We start from the raw sequence: 23499 nt of genomic DNA on the forward strand, positions 1-23499 counted from the left end.
CCTCTTCTATTTTTAACATTTTTAGCTAATTTTATTCTTTTGGCGCCTCTGTCTGCTTAAGACTGCTGTACAAGATATAGAAAATCACACATAATAAAGTGTGATTTTCTCACCCCCATGGACCGTATTCCACATTTGGTTTTGAAATTCCCGCATGACCCCCCCCCCCCCCACCCCCAGTGTAAAAATTGGGCCAGGGTGATTTTTTTTCTTTCCAAGCCATAAGTGCAAAGGATGCTGGGCGATTGATGTCATAACTCCACCCCCATGTCCATGTGATCGAATCCAGGCAGGCAGGCAGGCAGGCAGACATCTGAAATAAGAATTATAGCAAACAGACAGGATAAGACAGGCTGCAGATGTTCTCCTGTCTCTCCTTTCCTCACACACTGAAAAGAGATGTAATTTGATCCAGGCAGGCAGAGAGCAGGGGAAGGAGGGGCAGGGGAGGGAACCAGGCTGGAGAGGAGGACCCAATTCTGAGGGTGTACATTGGCAAGGCTTCAGTATGAGGAGAAAAAAGGAAGTGCTACTACAGATATAAATGTGAGTCTGCCCTATCCACTACGATGTACCAGATATAAACTTTATATGTTCATCTAACTGTACACAGTGCACAGACTACATATATGTATTGCCATTCAAACCTTTTCTGGCCAGAGGTACTTTTTAAACAAAACCAATAGTACTGTCATCAAAGTAATAATAGTAAATGTGAACTGCACTTTTTTCTAATTGTGGTAATGGTGTCCTTTTCAATGACAAGCGTCAAAGGCTACTTTGTTGCCATAAAACTGTACTCTAAACAGGACTAGCCATACACTTTCTTTAAATGCTTTCACCAGCAATAGGGTCACTTCTCAAAAACTATCTTCAGATGTTGGGCAACTGAAGGAAACATTTAATAATATGAAAGTGTCGGCAAGTCACAGCTTTTAGGGAATTGCCTCAGTACCAGAGTCGGAAGTGTGATATTGGCGTTAGGGATAAAAAAAAAAAAAAAAAATATAACATCTTAGAAGCATCACTGAATAAGACATTAAAAACTTTTTAGGTTGGTACTGATAAGAGACACATTCCTATGTACTGTCAGTCTCGTTAATTACACCGATTTTCATATCTCTCCGAAATGTTCATATTCTTTCAAGACAGTCAAAGATGATGAACCCACAAAGGGGCATGCTTAGTAAATGAGGGGATTGTTGCAAAATGGTCAGGATAGGGTTACAACAAGGTTTAAACATATTCCCATTTTAGCTCTTACACGGATGTGCAGTATAATTTCCACCCTAAGATCATGTATCCATAGTGAAAACTTACCCACCACCAGATCCTCCATTCTTGCTAAAGTGTGTTCGAGGCTCACTAGACGCCAGCTTCAGCAGCTCATTCCACTCCCGCTCCCACTCATCCTCTGTGTAAACCAGTCCAGACTGTAGGAGGAATAGACAATGAAAATAAAAAGAACTTAGCTTGAGCCATAGTTTCCTTTCTTACGTACATAAATCCAATATTCATTTGTCTTGTATCTCAAACATTTTATTGAGGTATTAAAGAGGAACTCCAGTGAAAATAATGTAGTAAAAAAGTGCTTCATTTTTTACAATAATTATGTATAAATGATTTAGTCAGTGTTTGCTCATTGTAAAATATTTCCTCTCCCCGATTTACATTCTGACATTTATTACATGGTGACATTGTTACTGTGGGCAGGTTATGTAGCTGCTCCTAGCTGTTTTGGCTGTTAGAGACAGCTGTAAACAGCTATTTCCTGTCTGTGAACATTGTTACATTGACATTGTGGCAGTTTGCCCAGAGTACCGCGGTCCCAGAGCTTCTTGTGGGAGGGGTTTCAGCACAAAATCAGTCATACAGCGCCCCCTGATGGTCTGTTTGTGAAAAGCATTATATTTCTCATGTAAAAGGGGGTATCAGCTACTGATTGGGATAAAGTTCAATTCTAGGTTGGAGTTTCTCTTTAAGATGACACATTTTAGCCTTGTGCAAGAGAGGGAAAAATACATTGCTTTTGTTTATAGTGAGTATAACGATAATCTAACCAATATCAACTTTTTTTTTTCTTTTTTCTTTCAAAGATGGCTCATGGGCGATCATGAAGAATGTTATGCTAATGAGTATTGTAGGTAGGAAAGTCAGGAACAAGTTTAAACTTCCTTCTTATTGACTTTTTAAGCCTTCATCTTGGTTTTTTATTGGTATGGGTGGCTTCATTGATCAATAGGGATGCCCAGGGCGTACTTGTAAAAAGGCTCCTAAATAAAAAAAAAAAAGGGTACCAGATGTAGCCGATAAATGAGTTTTTGTTTATAAAAGGGCACCAGATATAGCTGATAAACATGATTTCAACTATAAAAGGACACCCGTTTGTAGCCAATGAGTGTGATTCAATTTACAAAAGGCACCAGATGTAGCTGCTATTAGACTATAACCCTAACCTTAATCCCCCCCTGGCTCCTAACAGTAACCTCCCAAGGCGGTGCCTAACCCTTAACCCTCTCCCCCCCCCCCCCGGGTGCTTCACCTTAACCCCCATGGTGATGCCTAATCTTAACCTCCCCGACACCTAACCCTAACCCTCCATGGTGGTGCCTAACATTAACCCCACCATTACCTAATCTTAAACCCCCCCGTGCCTAACCTTAACCCCTATGGTAGTGCCTAACCTTAATCCCCCCATTAACCACGGTATTCACTTCAGTGGCATTGTTGTAACCACAATTTTTGGAAGGCTATAACCATTATTCGTCGTGATCGTTGGAGCTGCATTTTATGTCAATATGGTATTCGGAAACATAATTGTAGCCACATTTAATGACACATATATATAAACGGTATTTACATTAAATCTCTGTAGACGCAATATTGAAAAGATATAAGCAGTAAAGATATAACTGGTACTTTGTTGGCTTGATCAAAATAACAGGTATTTTGAGTGCATTGTAGTAGCTGCAAATAAAATAAAACAAATGATGAGGCCAAAATGTTGTTGTAAAAATATAGCCGTTATTATATTAAGGGTATAGAGTGTAAGCGTAATTGAAATCAGGTCCTTTATTGTAACTGCAAACATTTCCATGATATGGACAAAAAGTAGGGATAATAAAAATTGCACCCTGCAGGCGCCTTATTTGTAGCTACAAGCACTATTAGGCACTGCTATTTGGCCTGAGGAAGTGGGTATGCACCCACGAAACGCGTTGCCAGTGCAATAAAATTCTATTAATACGTGAATTTGTCTTCATTGAGGTAAGCCACCTCACTTTTTTCATTTTATTTGTTTTTAACGTATTTTATCTGCTCTGGGCGCCTCTTCCCCCTTTACCTTATTTCCATGATATAGCCAATATAAACATGATATAACCAATATAAAATGACATGCGCCCTTTTCATTGCGTATAGCTGCTAGTCGTGGCAAATAACATTGAAGTCTATGGTGGTGCCCTTTTTACACAGACAGCTCTGGCACCCTTTTCAATTGATACCATTTGCCAGGAGCTCCGCTTTGCTACTTTCCCTTATTACGTCTGCAATTTCCACTATAGGCAAGCTCACAAGTCATTTTACAAAAGGCAGGTACTGCAGCTCCCACCCTGGCCCTGGCATATACTAAAGGGATGCAGAAAGGATTGCCAAACCTCAAATTACCAGAAGAAAGGGAAATCCGCATCCATGCCAAGTATATCTATCAGTTCTTCATTAGACAACATTATTCAGCTGCTCAGATATTGGCCTACAACCAGATATTACTCATGTCATGTTATTAGAGGTTTTGTCTGTGAAGTACTGAGCATGCAGCAAGCCTTAGTCAGTCCTGTAGCTACTGGTATGTGGGATGTTACTGCATTCTACCTGGCAACAGCTTGTGAGGGCAGTGTGCAGAAAATGGGTATTCCCTTAGTATCAGAAGTCTAGATAAGCTCCACTGAAATGAATAGGGAATTGTGTTTGTAGACTATGCTTTGCAGCGCTGTATCCTCATATACAGTACACTCCACTTTCATCAGCTGTCCGCTGAGGGGACTTTTTTTTTTATCCCACTCCTCTGTTGCCTCCTTCGGTCTCAGAGTCTAGCATGAAAGGGAGATATAAAAAAAAAGGGAGTACCTAAGTGCAAAAGTTTTATTATTTAAAAACACATCTAAACATATGGCATATAGCACTTACATCTGGGGGTCCTAAACCATTCAGGACCCTCTGGGGAAGAACACTTCCCACAGTACTTTTCAGTCAATGGAATGGTGCCTGCTCTCAGCCCTGTGCTATATGCCATTATATGTTTGGATGTGTTAATAAAACAGATTTGGCACTGAGGGAGTCCCTCCTCTTGTTTTCTTCTCCCTGCATGCCAGAGTCTCTCAGACTGAAGGAGGCAACAAAGGAATGGAATAAAAGTGCCCCCAGTGGACGGCTGATAAAAGTGGAGCGTAAAGGATTTATGAGGCTACAGGGCACAGAGTTGCCACCTCACTCCTTTACATACCGGCACATATGAATTATACAAGTTCTGGGGCTACTCACACATAATCAGTGCTTAAACTGCATCTAACTAGCCACAAGGCATGTATAATTCATATGTGCTGGTATTTAAAGGGATGAGGTGGCAACCCTAACAGGGCATGATCTGCATTTTGGTGACTGTGTTTGGGGCAGAGTCTTCCTGTTTGCGGCTGCTCTGAGTATTGCCATTGAAACAAATACAGCAACTGTGCAAGAGGCACCTTGGTTCACATTTTTTTGTGCCCTGGAATTGTTTGCCCATTTGTATTTCCCTATTCATTGCTAGGCATTGCCTTACCATGGTGACGGGCTGCCTACGTTTTATATGAACAGGGTGATGTCTGATACACTTTTTCCTTTTTTAATAGGAGACCATAGTAGAAGACTTCTAGTGACATGCAGCCAGTGGATCAAGACAAGACTCCAGACACATTACAAAGGAAACAAAATATTACAACCCCCATGTGGTTAATTGACTAGAATTTGCATGTAGGAGATTCATGAACTAGTGATCAAGATAACAACTTTAAACGTTACACATTTAAATCCTATTCCTATCAGACTGGTTAGTTCGAAAAATGTCCACATTAATCACCTCCTTGTTCTGCTGTGTCTGCTGCCACCTCCACCTCCTCTTCAGTGCTTCCCTCTCTGCTCCACTCCTCATCATGGTGTACAGAGCTTTCCTTAGGACCAGGTCTCGGTCATGAAACCCCCACATTCCTAAGAGGCAAGACACAAACAGTAAGGTGTGCACCCCTGTTTTACACTAAGAAGGGTGTCAATGTGACAAAGGCCTTGTTTACACATAGTAAACGATGGTGTTACCATCCTCAAAAAAAAAAAAAAGCCAGACTGTTTACCTATTAACATTTTCATATGTATAGAGTTGAGGGAAGTTAAACAAATGCTTCATATATCAGGCTCAGGCTCCCTTAACTGCACACATGTGAATGGGCCACGCCGTTTTTCTGCAAGGAGCTTTGCCGCTCACTGTTGGGTTGCAGTGTGTAAATAAATAAGGCCTCTACTCAGAGGTGTAACTACACATCACTGGGCCCCCTGCGAAACTTTGGATGGGCCCCCCCACCCCCACCTCCCTCACTTTCTGCGCAGGAAAATTGAGGACCAATGTGTTTTCCCCATGCAGATAAAAACACTTAGACTTAAAGGAAACGTCAGGCAATCTACGCTACCCCTAGATCTACTTACCTGGGGCTTCCTCCAGCCCCTTGCAGCCGACAAGTCCCTCGTTGCAGCTCTACTCCCAGTACATACATACACATACACACACAGCCGTATTATTTTACTACATGAGAGCACATGCTATATGAAGGAACAACAATGACATGCTGAACATAAGATATAGTATTCACTGTAACTTAGACAAAACATTCAGAATGTCACTGATTGATACTGTTATTACGGGATCTTGGGCTCAGTATGAGACAACAAGCTCTGAATGAGGCAGTGACAGTCCGACATCAATCTTACCCACTCCATTGTGTTGTAAAAGTAGTCAGACATCATAATGTCACTAGCCTGTGTGTGATAAGAATCTAGGAATCTCTTCGGAGTGATTGATGAAAAGGGACAGTCTACAACTTTTTTTCAAAACATGACTCCTTTGTTTGTAAGGTTGTATATGAAGTCATCAGAACTTTGCAGCAGTGAGAGACAGATGTTTTTGTATGAACCCTAGGGAGCAGGGACAGTGTACAAATTCCAAAGTGTGTATGATTCCTTATCTGTGTGGTGGACCCATGCAGTCAATATAACAATGGTGCGAGAGCAGAATACGTTTTGGTACTTATCCGTTAGCCGGGCGCATCCGGCAGGTGGCGCTGTTGATGTTAATTCCAATCATAATTACTTCACGTCAACCTGTGAATGTAAACGCCGGATGCGCCCGGCTTAAACAGATCAAGCCGCTGGCTTGCTTCGTGTCTCGCTCTTCTCCCCCTCTTGCCCTCTCTCCTATAGAACACTGGGGAGGGGACATGCGTGTCCCCCCAGAGTCGTTCGTTGCAATGCCGAGACAAACGACTCTGGGGGGACACGCATGTTCCCTCCCCAAGGCTCCTACGAGAGAGGGCAAGAGGGGGAGGAGAGCGAGACACTCACGAAGCAAGCCGGCGGCTTGATCTGTTTAAGCCGGGCGCATCCGGCGTTTACATTCACAGGTTAACGTGAAGTAATTATGATTGGAATTAACATCAACAGCGCCACCTGCCGGATGCGCCCGGCTAACGGATAAGTACCTACGTTTTTTCTCTCCATGCCCTTAGTTGTCAGTCTCTCAAACTTTTCCCCCCACGGGCCCCCTGTGGCTTCTGGGCCCCCCTGCGGGGCATCCCTTGCATGGTCTATTGTTACCCCTGCCTCTACTCTTTCCTAACAAACTGAACATAGCAACAATAAACAAATGACAACTTCCCAGAATGTATCCAAACAGACAGCTAAAGAAACAGTTGCACAGCGTGTAGGTAGTTTTGTTTTTAAACACTAGTTCACTAGCCTGAATTATCATGATTCGTAATTATAAATAAGAAACTAAACTCATTGCTCAGTTTGCAAAGTCACGTGGCTAAAAGATCTTTCTAGTAGTAACATATACAGTACCTAAAAAAGCAGAATGATTGTACCTCAGCTAGTGAATGGCTCTCACTGTCCAGCTCCTCCAGCTAATCAGCTCTGCTGAGACAATTACCTCACCTGTGCACGTTTGTGGTTTCCTGCAAAACATGCACAGTTGATGGGCCTTGAGGATAGAGGGTTGGGAAACTGTGGAGGGAGGAGTCTGAACAGTTTTCCCTTCAGTAAAACTCACCTGTAGTTGCTACAGGAAATAGAACTACAGAAGCCAGCTAATTTCAATATATTGATTTATTGCAAAAGGTACATGATTACAATACACAAAACATTGTGCATTGTTAATAAATGCAAATGCAATATCATATGCATTTAAAAGGGACACAAGATGAGAATTATATGGAGGCTGACATTTTATTTCCTTTTTAAACAATACACATTGGTAGTCCTGCTGATCCACTGCATCTAATACTTTTAGTCAGATCAGATGTTTCTGGCAAGATTAGCTGCATGCTTGTTTCACGTGTAGGACTGACACTACTGACCAGAAAGATCACCAGGTCTACCAGGCAACTGGCATTGTTTAAAAGAAAAGAAATATGGCAGGCTCACCTTGCGTTCCTTAAAAAAAAAAAAAAAAAGTAAGGCTGAACTAGGGATTCAACAGGGTAGATTGAGCTAGAGCAGTGAGCTTGTCAAAATCTAACTGAAAAGAACTTTGTCTCTCTGTTTCAAAGTAAGTGAATACTGTATTATACATATATATACCACTGACACATTTGCTGCAGTGTTTTACACATAACCTTTGTCCAATTCGCTGTCTGACACCTGCATTGAGAGGGATATGGGGGCTGCCATATTTATTACCTTTTAAATAATGCATATTGCCTGGCTGTTCTGCTGATCATCTGCCTCTAATGACATAGACCCTGAACAAAAATACATATTAGGTACTTTTAGGGCCGGTTCTAGACTTATTGCCACTTGAAGCAATGCATTCATTGCGAGGACGCCCCCCCCCCCCCCTTTCCCCCCGACATGTGTGCAAAGCTGGAATGGAAAGGTGACACACATCGGGTGTGCGTTGCAGGCACCGGCACTATGCTTACCCCCCTCTGCTTCCTCCAAGACAGCATCTCCTCCTTGGTGGTTTGTAGCATCTGATCCGGTGCCGCTCTCAGCAGATTAAACATGGGATCACCAGCCAACACAGTCCTGCTTCCTGTGAGAACAGCAGCACCTCATGTGACCCTGTAGCAATATAACAGGTCACATGAGGCACAGCTGTAGGCATGGATACAGGACACTGGATGGACGCATATAGATCCCATCGCTAGATAACTGAGAGCAGGTGAGTGAAGTGGCGCCGTGCATCTAGGGAGGGGGAGACAAGCAGTGTGAGGACATTTGGGGAGGGGAGCAATCTCTTGCGTCCCTCTAATTGTTGCCGCCCTGAAATTATTCACGTTACTTCATGGAAGAAGCCCCCTGTGTACTGAAGTCTGATTGGATTTGCTGCATGCTTGTTTCAGGTGGGTGATTCAGACAATGCATGTGCATTACTAATGCATAAATGATCAACAGCATGCCAGGCAACTGGTATTGTTTTAAAGGCAACTAATGTTGCAGCCTTCATATCCCACTCACCTGAGGTGTTCTTTAGGCCTGTTTTTTGGCAGAAGCCAATTACTTTATAGTATGTTTATAAGTTGCAGGGGGAAAATGAGTATAAACAAAAAGACATTATACAAGTTGCACTCGGTGTCCTGCTGGTGATGTGATTCTGGAGCTCTTAAAGAGAATCTGTAACAACATTTTCAGCCTTATTTCTTCTATCCTATAAGTTCCTATACTTGTTCTAATGTGCTCTGTCTAACTGCAGCCTCTTCTAGTTGCACAGTGGCTGTATTATCTCTGTTATATGATCTAATCTTCTCTGCTCTGGCAGGCTGAGGCAGTCAGGCTGGAATGTGCTGTGCTGCTTGTGATTGGATAGAAGCTATACACACCCTCTCCAGGCCCCCTGCACACTCTGTATGACTCACACACTGAGCTACTCTCAGCCTATCACTTGCTATGTCCTTTGTTTGTAAACACTGCATAAAAATGGCAATTACAAGCCAGGATTACAGCAGGGAGTGGCAGAAACAGCACAGAGCGGCCCTGGAGAACATAATGAATAGAATGGTATGCTTTTTATTGTAAGAATTTTAGAGTACAGATTCTCTTTAACACTCAACTGTACTACCTATAAAGTCACTCGATTTTTTTAGTGACAAGGGATTAAGGTGGGATATAGTGTTTCAATAAGTACTTACTTCAATTCACTGTTCTACTAAAATGCTAAAAAAAACCTTGGTCAGTAAGATGACTGTCTTATTTTAAAAACAAAAAAATACTTACCTTGGGAGGGGAATCCTCTGGATGCTAAAGAGGCACCCCCCGGCCGTCATCCTCAGCCAGCCTGATCCAGAGATAGCACTCCAAAACTATTAATAATAATATTGGCCTGCCTGTGCAGCTGCACTAGCTGCTTACCACTCAGGCTCTGGGGGTATTAGTCAAGCCCTATCGGTCCGCTTTACTGCGCAGATAGCTTGCGCCTTGTACATTAGAACAGACCGGATCTAGCTCTATTTCAGCTGCAGCCCGAGCGGTAAGCAGCTAGTATGCCTGTACACAGTGGTGAGAATTGCCAACAAGTGGACTTTCGGTAGTGCCAGCGCTGGATCGCCTCTGCTGAGGATGGGGAAGCCTCTTTAGGGTCCAGAGGCTTCCCCCTCTCAAGGCAACTACCCTCAGGGGCACTTTTTTCTCTTCAGGTTTATTTTAACATGTGTAGTAAATGTAGGTTTCTCTATTACTTAATACCATGGACTAACCTGTTTCCATCACTTTGTCCTGGGATGTTTAGGCTGCATATTATAGAATGTATACTGTATTAAAATGTACTATTCTGCATTGTCCATTTTAAACTATTTTTAAGAAAAATATAAGTAAAACACCTTGTCTGCAATTGCATGTGTGCTCTGAGCTTCATTATTTGATAGGTGAATAGCCCCACACATTGAGCTCTTTGAATGTACCTTTTATATAACAAGCTAAAGTGCAATCAATAGCAAATATACTCACTGGGGAAATTTACCGACCTCTCTCTGTAGAAATTCCCCTGCAAAGCAGAGGTGCCTGCATTCAGCTAACCCAAGCACCACTTTTGCTAAAGATTACTAGGAACATAGATCAGTGCTGAACAAGTCATTCTGTAATTTAAAGGACACCTGAACTAAGAGGGATATGGAGGCTATCATGTTTATATCCTTTTAAACAATACCAATTGCCTGGCGACCTGCTGTTCTCTTTGGCTACAGTAGTATCTGGATCACACACCTGAAACAAGTATGTAGCTAATCTAGTCAAACTTCAGCCAGAAACATCTACTCTGCATGCTTGTTTAGTATTGTACTAATATTGTTTAAGGGGAAATAAATGGCAGCCTCCATATGTCTCTCAGTTCAGGTGTGCTTTAGGCTAGGTGTACAGTAGGACATTGCGGTGCTGCGTTATAACGTCTTATAACGCAGCTTACCGCAATGCAATTAAGTCTATGCGATGTTCATGGTGCAACTTTAGCATTGCATAGTAAGGTATTGCGTTATGGTAACGCACTGCCTCTAAACGCACACGTTACCAGGTACAGGAAAGCATACTTTTCATTGACTGTATGCTTTACTGTACTTACTTTATGCGACGATAATGCAGCGTTAATCTGTGTTACCACATTTCTTGTTGCATTGTAATGTTGCGTTGCAACTTTACAATGCTATGTCCTAATGTGAACCTAGAAAGGGCCTATCCATTAAGATTTGCATCCAGCGAGGAATTTCCAAAACTGACTGCAAAATTAAATAGCACATCTTTGTTTGCATGGAATTTGTAATTGAAGTACAAACAATCTAGAACTTCCCATCCTACTGCATAAGTAATTTATATTCACAGAGCATGGGGCCCTTGTCTTCAGTTTTATACCACAATGACTGGCAGCAAACTGACACTCCAATCAGTGTGTGCCAGGCAACTGGTATTGTTTAAAAGTAAATACATAAAATATGTCAGCCTCCATATCCCTCTCAGATCAGATGTACTTTAAGCTGAAAGAGAAGTAATGACATTTTGATCTTCCTGCAGTAAAACCTCATTATCTGCCTTATCTCATTGTTTTTCAGCCGTTTATCATCTATCAACTTTTCAGGAAACTGGACGGAATTTGATAAGCTGTTGACAAGCTATTTTGCATAGATAACTCCATTTTTTTTTTTAACTCTATCTGGATAACAGAAAGGGCTGGTTCACACTTGAGGGATTCTTCAGCGCTTTGCTGATCGCTGGCGATCAGCAAAGCGATGCTACAATGTATACCTAAGGATACATTCACACTGCAGAGGTTGCAATTTCGAGTAGTCGCAAATGCGCTGCATGCAGCATTTCGGGGGCGATTGCTCTGTGATTCTCGTTCTATTGAACGGGAATCACAAGTGCAAAATCGCAATATTTTAGTTAAAATGGCAGAACGCGTGAACTAGCCCAAAGTGACTTCAGGAAATTTCTTACTGGGGCTAGTATTAAATGTACCGATGTTTAACTCATCATGCCACATGTCACTTCAAGTACACATTAAAGTTTTCAGAACTTTGAATGGTTTAGGGCAGAGTCTCAGGCCTTTTGTAGCTGTCATGTTTGTTATTTTGGTACTTATCCATTAGCCGGGCGCATCCGGCAGGTGGCGCTAATTACTATTCCCCCTCCAGGCCGCCATGGATAGTAGGGAAAGATGTAACTCTGGTGGAGTTTTGTCGCCACCTGCCGGATGCGCCCGGCTAACGGATAAGTACCGTTATTTTAATTAGCTATGATTAAGGACTACACTACTCCAAAATATATCAGCAAAATTCCTGTATTGTGCTACTTTTTTACTTTTTAGGCCATATTTACACTTAATGAGTTGCGTCACGCCACAACTTATTTTGGCAAATGTAATGCAACGCAACTCAACACAATGCATTAAGTGTAAATAGGACCTGAAGATGTGAATAAAGGTCTGTTTGGATTTTACCCCTGATTGGCTGCGGATCTTCTACTCACAAATGAGACATAGTACACCTGATGTATACCATAATATAAACAGCCTTTCATACAAGACTAATACATGCAAAGCAGAAACATGAAGTCCTGCATCTTACCCAAGGAGGCAGCATGAAGTAGGCAGTTTCCATCTCCGGTAGTAGCTAAAGGCAGAAGGCGCTTGCAGCTTGAACACGTTGTAGACCACCAGTTCAGCCTCCCTGGAATAAAAGGCAGAATTTATTATTGGACTGCAAACATAGATAAACAGATTGAGCAAACCCATCCAAAGGAAATAAAGATTTAAGTATTGAAAGTTATGATATAAAAAATCTTTAGGTGTCTTGCAGAAAAAGTGCAAATAAAGGTTATGTAAAATATTGCAACCAATTCATTATCAGTCTACAGTGGACATAAACACACACAAAACCCTCCCAAAGTCAAAAACATACCAATTAATTTTGCCAAGCTATGCAAAACTTTTTATGCAATTTTCCATGTGTGATCAAAGTTGCTACAATGGATTAAGCTCATAATTAGCATAAGAAGTAGGCTCTCAACATAGTCCAGGACTGAAAACACAAACTCTAGCCTTAAAGTACAACTGTAGTGAGAAGGATATGGAGACTGCCATATTTACCTTTTAAACAATACCAGTAGCCTGGCTAATCTATGCAGAAGTAGTGTCTGAACAACACCAGAAATAAGCATGCAGCTAATCTTGTCAGATTTGACAATAATGAAAGAAATACCTGATCTGCTGCATGCTTGTTCATGGTCTATGACTAAAAGTATTAGAAGCAGAGGATCAGCAGGGCTGCCAGGCAACTGGTATTGCTTAAAAGGAAATATGGCAGCCTCCATATCTCTCTCACTACAGTTGTCCTTTAACCAGGTGCTCTATGCCAGGGTTTCTCAAATGAGTCCTCAAGGACCACCAGTAGACCATGTGTTCCAGACCTATTCACAGAATCACAAGTGAAATGACCAGAGTGCTTCTCTTCAGTATATACAGTACATGCTCTTTGATATATGGAAAAGATGGCAAGTGTTACAAAAAATAAGCAGTTTATTTTGGTATGAAAAGGCCTCATCAAGAGATTTTACACACATTACATTTTTTTAGCTGCTTAATGTACGTTTGGGTACTTATCCGTTAGCCGGGCGCATCCGGCAGGTGGCGACAAAACTCCACCAGAGTTACATCTTTCCCTACTATCCATGGCGGCCTGGAGGGGGAATAGTAATTAGCGCCACCTGCCGGATGCGCCCGGCTAACGGATAAGTAACTATGTTTGTGTCATACAGCACAGCTCTACAGTATATCAAAATGATTATTGAGGTGTGAATAAAATGATGGGCACGTTACATATACAGAATTGTGGACATCGGTGTATTCAATTTCCAAAATGGTGGACTATCACCATGATTATAAAGAAGAAAATTCAGGAAGTTGTTGCTTGCTGCAAATAAACAAAATACATTTTTAAATAGCCCTAAGTTACATTATGTGGCACTAAGAAACCTTACAAGAGTTATTTTTAGTTAGTAAGTATAAATATATCCAATGTTAGTCTACGTGTTCTGAGTCTATAAATGGAAATTATAAAATGCAGGGAGTCAGAACAACAGCCAAGAAAGTAATATTTTCAATAGGGAGTCAGTAATGACTCCCTATTATTCTCCGTTCCGGGGTTTCCTTTAAAATACAGTATTCTTCCTGGTAGACGTATGATTAGAAGGTAAAGTGAAGGTGGCCCTTGCCTAGCTGCATACCCTACTTTCCCTAGACCAGAAGAACAAATGTCATTTGGAGCAAGTTATTCATAGCTTCCCGTTTCATCTTTGTAATTACAGAGAGCGTCCCCGGTGGTATTTGTGATATTCATTGTTTACAAATGCCCTTGAAATATAAAATGTGCAGCCAGGGTATCCAATTAAATAAGAAATATCCTGAAGTGCTCAATGTGGAGGGATGTCAGGAGGTTAACTAAACTAGGTCAGACGAATGGAACTCCATTTCCTGGAGGTCGGGCCTGCTAGTGAGTAGGGTTATTCTTTCCTCACTTCTGTCACAGGCAGGTATGAAAGAAACAATCCCAAGTGGAAACAATTCTATAACGAGACATTTGGATTTCTCTGTAGCTATTCACGCCATTGAATTTTGAAGCTCGTTCCTTGTCTGCAGACTGCAGCTAATTAGAAGTATCTTAGGTAATCTTTTAGACAATGAAAATAATAAAAACGGCTTTTTTTCCCATTCTCTTTATGCAGACTGCAGAGTGGCATACACCCAATGGCAAAACGCATAATAAACCTCACTATATGCACATATATAAACCACTCTGCATTAGGGAGAATGCTAAACTGTCATTTAGTATGCAACCTTTTCAATAAGGAAGAGTCAAAGACAGCTAAATGGTCAACCTCAATATTTCATGAGCTTCTTACAAGGCCATATTATGTCTACCTGTCTGTATTAACTAAATAAGCAGAGACACAAGTGATATTATGGGAATATATTATCCCATACAGCATACATATAGTTAAATGATCTGTAATACCTTTTTCTTCTGCAATACTTATCATTTTAGTATTCTCATTAGGTTTTAGATGGCTTTTCAACCACTAGGTGCTATTGGCAGAGTACATTGCTACAGTAAACAAGGAGCTTAAAACAGGTTTATATGTTTGTAATGTGATGTAGTAAAACTGTATTTTAAATCATACATGTTATAAAACTTCCTTTTAAATCATACATAAGGCTTTTGTAAAACACATTGCAGGATTTGACAAATAATATAAAACACCTACCCACCAATACATAATCCTTATCTTCTTCTCAATGTCCTACTGCTGGATGCTGCTCACACAGTCGGTCTAAAACACTCCCCCTTTTAATATGTCCAAGCAAAAGGGGAGGGGTTTCTGTCAGATGAAGCCAGCCCCCTGCTGACTGGTAGCCTAACATGGTTCCCAGTATATAGATGGGAGTCATGGATTCACATTTATGGTGTGGTGGTGGGATGTGTGTATGTCAGAAAGACTGGCCAATCGCTGACCAATTTTACAACCTCCAGGTAGTCTTAGAGTTTACATTATCTGTTGACCCTACACGGAGGTCCCCTGCACACTAGCAAGCTACGTCGCTCCACAGTACGCTTTCCTGCAAGTCTATGGCGACTTTTTCAGTTCATTCAGTGCGACAAAGTGCGCTGGAAATATCCAAATCCCCACAATGCCGACCCAAAGGCTGCAGCACATTACCGCAAGATCCGTGCCTACTGCATTGATTATGCAGCCATGCAAGTCAATGGGAGATGCAGCAAGTGTGCACTATGGGAGCGCTGTGCAAACACCACGGATTCGCTACCGACGGAAATACCAGTGATATGCTGCCTCCCCAGCAAGGAGTAAGTCACTAGCCGGGGCGCAATACTATGCATATGACCCTGTTGACGTGCAGGGTCATATGAAGCTTGATTTCTAAGGTGCGATTTGAAATTCTCCTCCCAGAGGATTCTGGGAGACTAGGTATTTCTATTGGCTTCTGAACTCTGAGTAAACAAAAATTTCACAGAAATACACCTGACCACACAAAAGATGTCACCACCTGTGATATATTTCAGAATGTGAATCAGAGTGAGGAAAGATTTTACACTTGGCAAACTGACTAAATAATTTATAGAATAATAATGTAAAAATAAGAAATGTCATTCATTGTTCAGTACAGTTCCTACAACCTGCTCAGAAACTGCCCCTATGCTCTTTCAATATCACATTAGCAAATGCATTCTGAATATCCAGTCATTTTTCTTACATATGCTCCAATGCTTTGTGGTGTTAAATCCCCTCTGTATATCATAAAATAATAAGAGATGTGTCATTCTTAAAGCCATTCTCAACAGGTCATATATAAGACTAACCGCTCCATGATTATGAGATTATCTGGCATAAAAAGAAATAAGAGTAAAGCTTAGAAGAAAATAATGTCTAGTATTTACTAGCTGTTCTGCCAATAACTAAACACAGGAGGAGATGCTGAGTGGTCTGGCCCCGATGATCCCAGAGGACATGGAAGTGATAAGAGTGGCTCACTGGTCTCATTTCCAATTTTCTAACACCCGTAAAAGCTGACATAAAGTATGACCTTGTAAAGTTTAAAACCAAGTCTATAAAATTCTCTCCTCAGAAGTAAAATGATAGAAGACTGTCAGGTCATAAGTAATGATAATATAGGATTGCTACCAAACCTTTATGTGACATTCTGGACAATACCTGTAATAGCCAATCTTTACAAAATATTAGCGTTCTCCAAGTCCTAGAACTACACTTAGGCTTTGTTCACATCTAAAATCAAAATCGATGACGCCATCGATTTTTGTTTTTTTGCACGTTTTTTTCTTCTACCTCTTGGAGCTCCACTGTGCGCTACGATTTTCTACAAAGTGGTTTGTAAGCGCTTTTGCAGATCGATTCAGTTTTTTCACTTCCTGACGTTAGTTAGGAAGTTAATTCTTTCACTTGGAAATGAATAAATACAATGTATTTATCATAAAAGCACGAATGCAATCGCCGGATAAAGCAGTTTGTGAGTGTTTCGCATTTTTCCTATACCTTCCATTGTAGCAAAGTCGCCCCAAAAATGGTACAGACAGCGCTTTGCTGAGCAAAAAGCGGACGAAACGTGCTGATATGAACTCTCCCATAAGGATTCATTGCACTAGCAGTTACAGGCCATTTTTAAAAATCGCTGGCGCAAAAAAAAAAAAAAACGCAAATCGCCCTAGGTGTGAACAAGCCCTTACAGAGATCTCCATATATACATGTTTGCCATTCAACCAACATCTGGACATGTATGTCCAAGATAATTAGACCTGGCGGCCACATTAAAATCACATTGTCATTCTGGCATCAAGTCAAAGCATACATTTCTTCTTTCCACTTTCTTGGTATTGATGTTATCTAATTAATAAAGCTGAAACAAGTGTGTACACCTGATCAATGTCACTTTTCATTGTTAACCTAAAACAGATGTTTGTTGTGACGCTGTTCCTGCTTTTGCAGTTGTGTAACACTGACTACATGGTTGAGTAAGGCAGGGTGATTTTGTTTGACTGTTGAGCACTTCAGCCTGGCTCTCTGTGCCAATGTAGAAGTCAGGTGCATGATCACATATAGGACGGGGGATCAGGAGTGCAGTCACATGGGTGAGCCCAAGTGGTAGTTAAGAACTAGGTAATTCTACATCAGTTTTAATGCATGTAAGTCAAGGTGATGGAGCCAAATTTACATAAGCCTCTCTCTGCACATTTACTGTTAGCAATGCACATTCAGTTCAAATTTTAAAGGATACCCAAACTGACATGTGACAGGATGAGATAGACATGTGTATGTACAGTGCCAAGCACACAAATAACTATGCTGTGTTCCTTTTTTTTCTTTCTCTGCCTGAAAGAGTTAAATATCAGGTATGTAAGTGGCTAACTCAGTCCTGACTCAGACAGGAAGTGACTACAGTGTGACCCTCACTGATAAGAAATTCACCTTTTTTATCTCTTTCTTGCTCTCAGAAGCCATTTTCTGCTTGGAAAGTGTTTTATAGTTGGAATTTCTTATCACTGATGCTGTGCTCCTTTTTCTTTATTACCGGCTTGAAATAGTTAATATTCAGCTATAGAACTGACAGGTTTTCCCCTGCTTACTGATAACAAATTACAGCTATAAAACACTTCCCTATGCGGATAACTGGGCTTCTGCCTGCACAGGTAACATAAAGGGTCAATAGTTCAAGTATTTTTACTCTGGGACTCTTGAGACACTGCAATTGACCAGAGAATGCAAAACATTTAATCGGCTTTGTAAATGTTTATACATAAAATAAAGCCTTCAGATATCTAAAAAAGTAATTTATAGGAGTAGGAGGACAGATCTAATTGTTTATCTTATTAGTTTATTTTCATCTCAGGTTCACCTTAAGCACTAGTTCAAGTAGGGTTTTTATGTGCATTTGGTAGAACAATATATTAAATGAATTTTATTTAAAAAACTATTATTTTAAGCACTTAAGCTGCATGGAGGTGATAGTCACATCCGCGGCTGCTATAGCCGCAGGGACATGAGTATCAAGTCCATGCACTCAGCTGGGTGCTGCGTGCGAACCTGAAGCAGGAAGAATTGGTGGAAGGGGACATGTGTCCCCTGAGCCAATCTGTGCCTGTTTAGAGAGAACGATTGCTGTTAAAGCCAGTAACAGCAATCATTCTCTAAAAATGCATTTGGGAAATACAGGGGTCCAAGCTATAAGACACATCATTTATAAACTATTTTTTTAGCAATGATTGCTATAAACTGTTCTTATATCACCTCGCTTCGACACCACCGTCTCACAGACTGTGAGATCACTTGACTCTCCACACCGCAAACAGGATATAGACTTTCTCAGGCTTCTTCAATGTTTACGTTATTTATTCAGGAAACAGGAATACAGATAGATACATTCATCATATCCTAGCCATGCCAATCTTCATGTTGCGTTACAAGCTCGTGATTAGACTCCCTGCTGAAGTCTATCAGGTACCTTCTTCCTAACTACGTTACACTAAACTACCTATGTACAGCATACATTATATCAGATTACAGAAAGGAAGAACATGCTTAGAAGTCGTCCCAGTCAGCCTTGCTAGCTAGTGCGGAAGGAAGAAGCAGAAGTGAGCTCTCATAGCTCCCTCAGCTTTTAATACCGACTAGGAAAGAGTTAAATATGACATCATCTTCGCCACCCCCTAGACCAGCTTATTGGTGGACCCACTTGTGGTGTCATCATACACACCTACTTGATTAATAATCAATGAGGCATTTGACCCATATGCAGGAACGTGGATGTTTAGTAAATATGGCCAATGTTTTCTGTTCCTGTGGTGTAGTGTTAAGGTCAGAGTAGTCCGATGGCCTTCTTTTAGGAACATGTTCTCAGTATCTGCGTGTATCCTCTGCTACACGCAGACCCTGAGATGCCTCTGCCTGCATCACAAAATGTCTATTTATTTTAAAGGCATACACTGCGGACAAAACTCAGGCCAAGTAACTGAGGCCTACTTAAATTATAACAATCCCCCCTAAAACGGCTTGACCCGCAGATCCCAGCGTCTGAACCTCCCAGTACCTGGTTTCTTTTCTTTTATGTTTCACTTTTCGATGTTCGTGCTCACACAACTTCTCTGCTCTAGGCGATTACCCCTGGAAGAGAGAGAGCAAGACCTCTTGGTCTTCCTGTAACCAGGCTCTCTGGGGAGGCCCTACTTCTAAGTCCCTCTATACCACATGCTCAGCATTTGCGTCACTTACGTATCACTCACAAACTTGCATGACCACAGAAAAGTGAAACTCGTTTGGTTGTTACAAAACGGAGCAGTGCCAGGTGCCTTCTAAAAGAGCGCCTTTATACAATCAGCTCCATCACAGGTACTACTAAACCTATACCCGTAACCCTGTATATCCCTTAATTTAAACTATTGGTTCAGGAGATTGTTTACAATCTCTGGACCAGGTTCATGTGTTTTACGTAATTTTAACCCGCAACCTCACCTGGATAATGATGCCTAACGTTGTCATCCCCATCCAGACGACCAGTGGGTATAGAAAGAACTTTGGAACTGCAGAGGCCCAGTCCGAGTGTCCCTGGAACATCACCGGAACCTTTGTCCACCAGGTCAGACTGGAACTCACCTGCTCATTTTTGTGTTCTACCTCGTGAAGATCACCTGTATCATGGTGAAATCTTACCTCTAACTTAGTGTACTGTTTGTTTAACCTTTGTAACAAAATGTGGTCATCTTGGATCAAAACCTGTTCCCCTTTGTCCCATGTCGTGTTCTCTTTCAGGACGGGAACTACCCGTGAAACTTTGAATTTTAGATTTTTCTTACCAATTTGAAAAACAACGTCATCCAACCTGGATGACAGGATCCATATGGGATCTCCACTCACCCAATATGTTCCCCTTGGAAACTCCCCCTTATCGGAACAATTATGAGAATATACCTTGAATGTATCATTAGAACTTATGTTAAAAAACCAAACCTTTCCTTCAGCCACCGGAACTATCGGTTGGGCTTCAGGGTGGATCTTTTGAATGGTAGTCTCGCATTCTGCGTTATTGAGCCTGCAGGCTTCTTCACTAAATTTGACTTGCCCCGGCCAACGCAGGTACTTCTGCAAGAATTGCCCGCATGAGGACAACTCTATTTGCTTCACCTCCCCGTCTAGCACCAAAAAAGGTTGACCTCTCAGGTCCTGGTGTAAGACACGGGTTAAGGTGGGAACTAAGGAAGTAGCGGTGCCTAAAGGAATGTTGCACCGTTTCCATTTGTTCACCCAAACATCTCGAAGCTGCCATGCAAAAGATCCTTCTCCAGGAAAAGTAATATACCTCCCCTTGTCCAATCTCTCGCTGACAAAATATGTCCCCAGCTGTCTTGATTGGACCTCTTCCCCCCTTATGTCCTGAGGCACACTATGTACCTGAGGTCGGGAAGACTGTACTCTCTGCAATCGTTCGATTAAGAGTACCTCTTCACTTACCCAACTATCATGAGGATAAGCTGCTGCATATGGACTGTGTAATATCGTCCCCTGTTGTGACCCGTGTGGTGTGAATGGGGTTCCCTGTGTGGGCTTCTTACTTATTTTTACTTCTTGTTTCGAGAACCACCCACCCTCGGCTTTCCAGCTTTTACGTGTGTATAGTTGTTTCAGAGGCACTCTCTGTTGGTAGCTCCAGAGTGTGATGTTGTCCCCTGCGTCTCTCTGGTAAGAGAATTGACGCCTCCTGCTCGTTCCTCTCCACTCTGGAACCATCTCACTCTGCATAACCAAGACAAGGTACCCCTGAATCACACACTCCACCTTTTGCATGTACCCCTTGTACTGCAATGTACCTTTTAACAAACCTTTGGATCGGTGCATCGATTCTGGGAGTGTGGTATTAAATAGCAGATTTACACTGCCATTCAATCCCCACTGCCCGCACACCTGACCCTTCAGACCTTTCACCCACATTGTGCCATGAAATTTGTTTTCTCCTGGCACAAGTGCTCTTTCCCTCCATCCCTGCTTGGTCCATCTGTGCCAATCAGAGGGAGGTGTGAAAGGATCAGTACCTTTGTCACCCAACATCAACATGTTTGGGCCTTGCATTCTCATTAACCCCTTATTATACATGAGAATGTCCTCTCTTCGTTCTCCTAGGACGGAATGGCAACCTAGGATCACCATCAGCACGGTACTCTTCATTATAAAAGCACCACCTTGGGAAAGAAAAACATTAGCACTTTGCATTATGCTTTGCTCAGACAGTTTTGTTAGTCTCTTTCCGATCTCCGAAATCTCGTGTTTTAGTCTCTTTCCAATTTCAGGAATCTCGTGTTTTAGTCTCTTTCCAATTTCAGGAATCTCGTGTTTTAGTCTCTTTCCGATTTCAGGAATCTCGTGTTCCTCCAAGCTTAGATTGGCATCTGGAACCTTTCGCTTATCCGACTGACATCTCCATCTTTGCTGCTAGCACTGCAGCTGTCTCAATTCCATATTGCCAAACACCTGAAATCGAAATACAAACAAATCAATTCTTATTAATGATTTGGGATTCGCCCTGCGGCTTGTACTCTTTACCCTTTAAAATGATCAATATATACCGTAATTGATCTCGTTGTTTTATGGTTCTCATGAACTCTGTTTACTCTTATTGGTAGATTGGAGTTAAACTTCACCCCCCTACCTCAGTACTATCCTCAGTACTTACCTGTTTAAAATATGCTCCCGCGGACTTCACCTTTGGAAGCTCGCTTCACCTTTGGAAGCTCTCACCCCATTGCAGCTCACTCCACATCCCCCCCTATCTGTCCATGCGCGGCCGTCGCATGCACAGATTCCGGATGCCACACCTGTTGCTGCTTTGCAGGTGAGCCTGCAATGCTCTTACTCATTATCGCATCTACTTATCTAGAACTTCATTGCGATACCAGCTCTGCTAGAAGTTCTGTGTGTTGTACCCTCTGATCAATGTTTGCCGTGCCACTACCTAGACTACCCAAAAAAAACCGGCTGCCTCCCTGTAGGAAGGAGCGCTTTGCACTTAAACTACACAGGGTGCAGGGCTAAGCATACCAGCGTCACATGCCTGTATGCAGATCCCTGAATGCCCACATGGAAGGTAGTCACATGGCAAACAGCGTACTGATACACTGTCACTCTGTACATGGCAATTCTATCATCTGTATAATTGCCCCATGAACTGCGGTCAGTTTTTGTTCTTTGTGCTACAATTGATAGGAGCTGGAAAAAACATATTTGACCAATCAGTGGACGAAAAAAAACGCACAAAAAAACAGCCCCAGCCCAGCATAGACCTCTCAGTCAAGCTCTGGCCCTGTCCACGACAAAAAAACGGAAAAAAACGTTACCGCTCTGCAGCAGCGGTGACGGAAACCCGGATTGGTCAACTCCCTTTTTTCCACCTCCGGCACCCCCCTGATGCACTGTCCCCCTCTATACTCTATTGGGAACTCATGCTGCACCACCCATTAAGGTGCCCCACTTACAGGAATAATCCCGTAAGCAACTCAGTACAGACACTTTCCTGACCTGCACTGCTACGTGTGTCCCTGCACCTAGCTGGGACACACTTTCTATCTGTGCTCCTGCTAATGTGACAGTAATAGCTTGGTGCACATATCCTGGCATTCCTTTCCATGGACCCAGGGAAAAGCTTCTGGGGAAATACTTTGAAAACCGAGACACTCAGTAGCATGTCTCTGTATTTCTACCCCCCTCCCTTTCAGCTGCTCTGCCCAGAGCCGCGAGCACAGCCTGACGTGACGTGGATCCCCCAGCCCCTCCTCCCCCCTGCCATGACGTGTGGGGGCCATGACTCTCGGGGGCGGGCTCTCTCCACTGCCGCCATTTTGAGTCCTGGACTGCCAGCTAAGATGGCTGCTCCCATAGCAGCCTCTCGTTCCTATATCTTAGGAGAGAAAACAAAATACACACAGAACAAACATTTTTATGCATAGTTACACACAGCATCGATACATTTTACCGAGAGTCAGCCTTCCGCTACCTATCCTCTCTGGGATGCTTGCCAAACTTGAGACCAACCGCGTCACAGCTGCAATGCTAAATATATTACATCTTAGCATCACCCAAGGACGTAGAAAACTCTCTCTCCTCAGAAATCATCTGCAGCATATCACCGCCATAACTCAGAACTACTCA

At 42.2% G+C, this 23499-nt stretch overlaps 1 protein-coding gene across 3 annotated transcripts in view; it reads right to left on the reverse strand.

Annotated features, from left to right (window-relative positions):
- OTUD7A (OTU deubiquitinase 7A) overlaps positions 1-23499 on the reverse strand; it is a 259837-nt gene that overhangs the window by 70550 nt on the left and 165788 nt on the right. For all 3 annotated transcript variants that reach the window (XM_068272540.1, XM_068272542.1, XM_068272541.1), the window contains exons 7-9: positions 12348-12449; positions 5114-5241; positions 1321-1433 (exon numbers count right to left, since the gene is read on the reverse strand). In XM_068272540.1, the coding sequence (XP_068128641.1) occupies positions 1321-1433; positions 5114-5241; positions 12348-12449 (343 nt within the window). The remainder of the gene's footprint in view (positions 1-1320; positions 1434-5113; positions 5242-12347; positions 12450-23499) is intronic.

The sequence above is a fragment of the Hyperolius riggenbachi genome, chromosome 3 (genome assembly GCF_040937935.1).
Source record: "Hyperolius riggenbachi isolate aHypRig1 chromosome 3, aHypRig1.pri, whole genome shotgun sequence".
NCBI classification, from domain to species: domain Eukaryota; kingdom Metazoa; phylum Chordata; class Amphibia; order Anura; family Hyperoliidae; genus Hyperolius; species Hyperolius riggenbachi.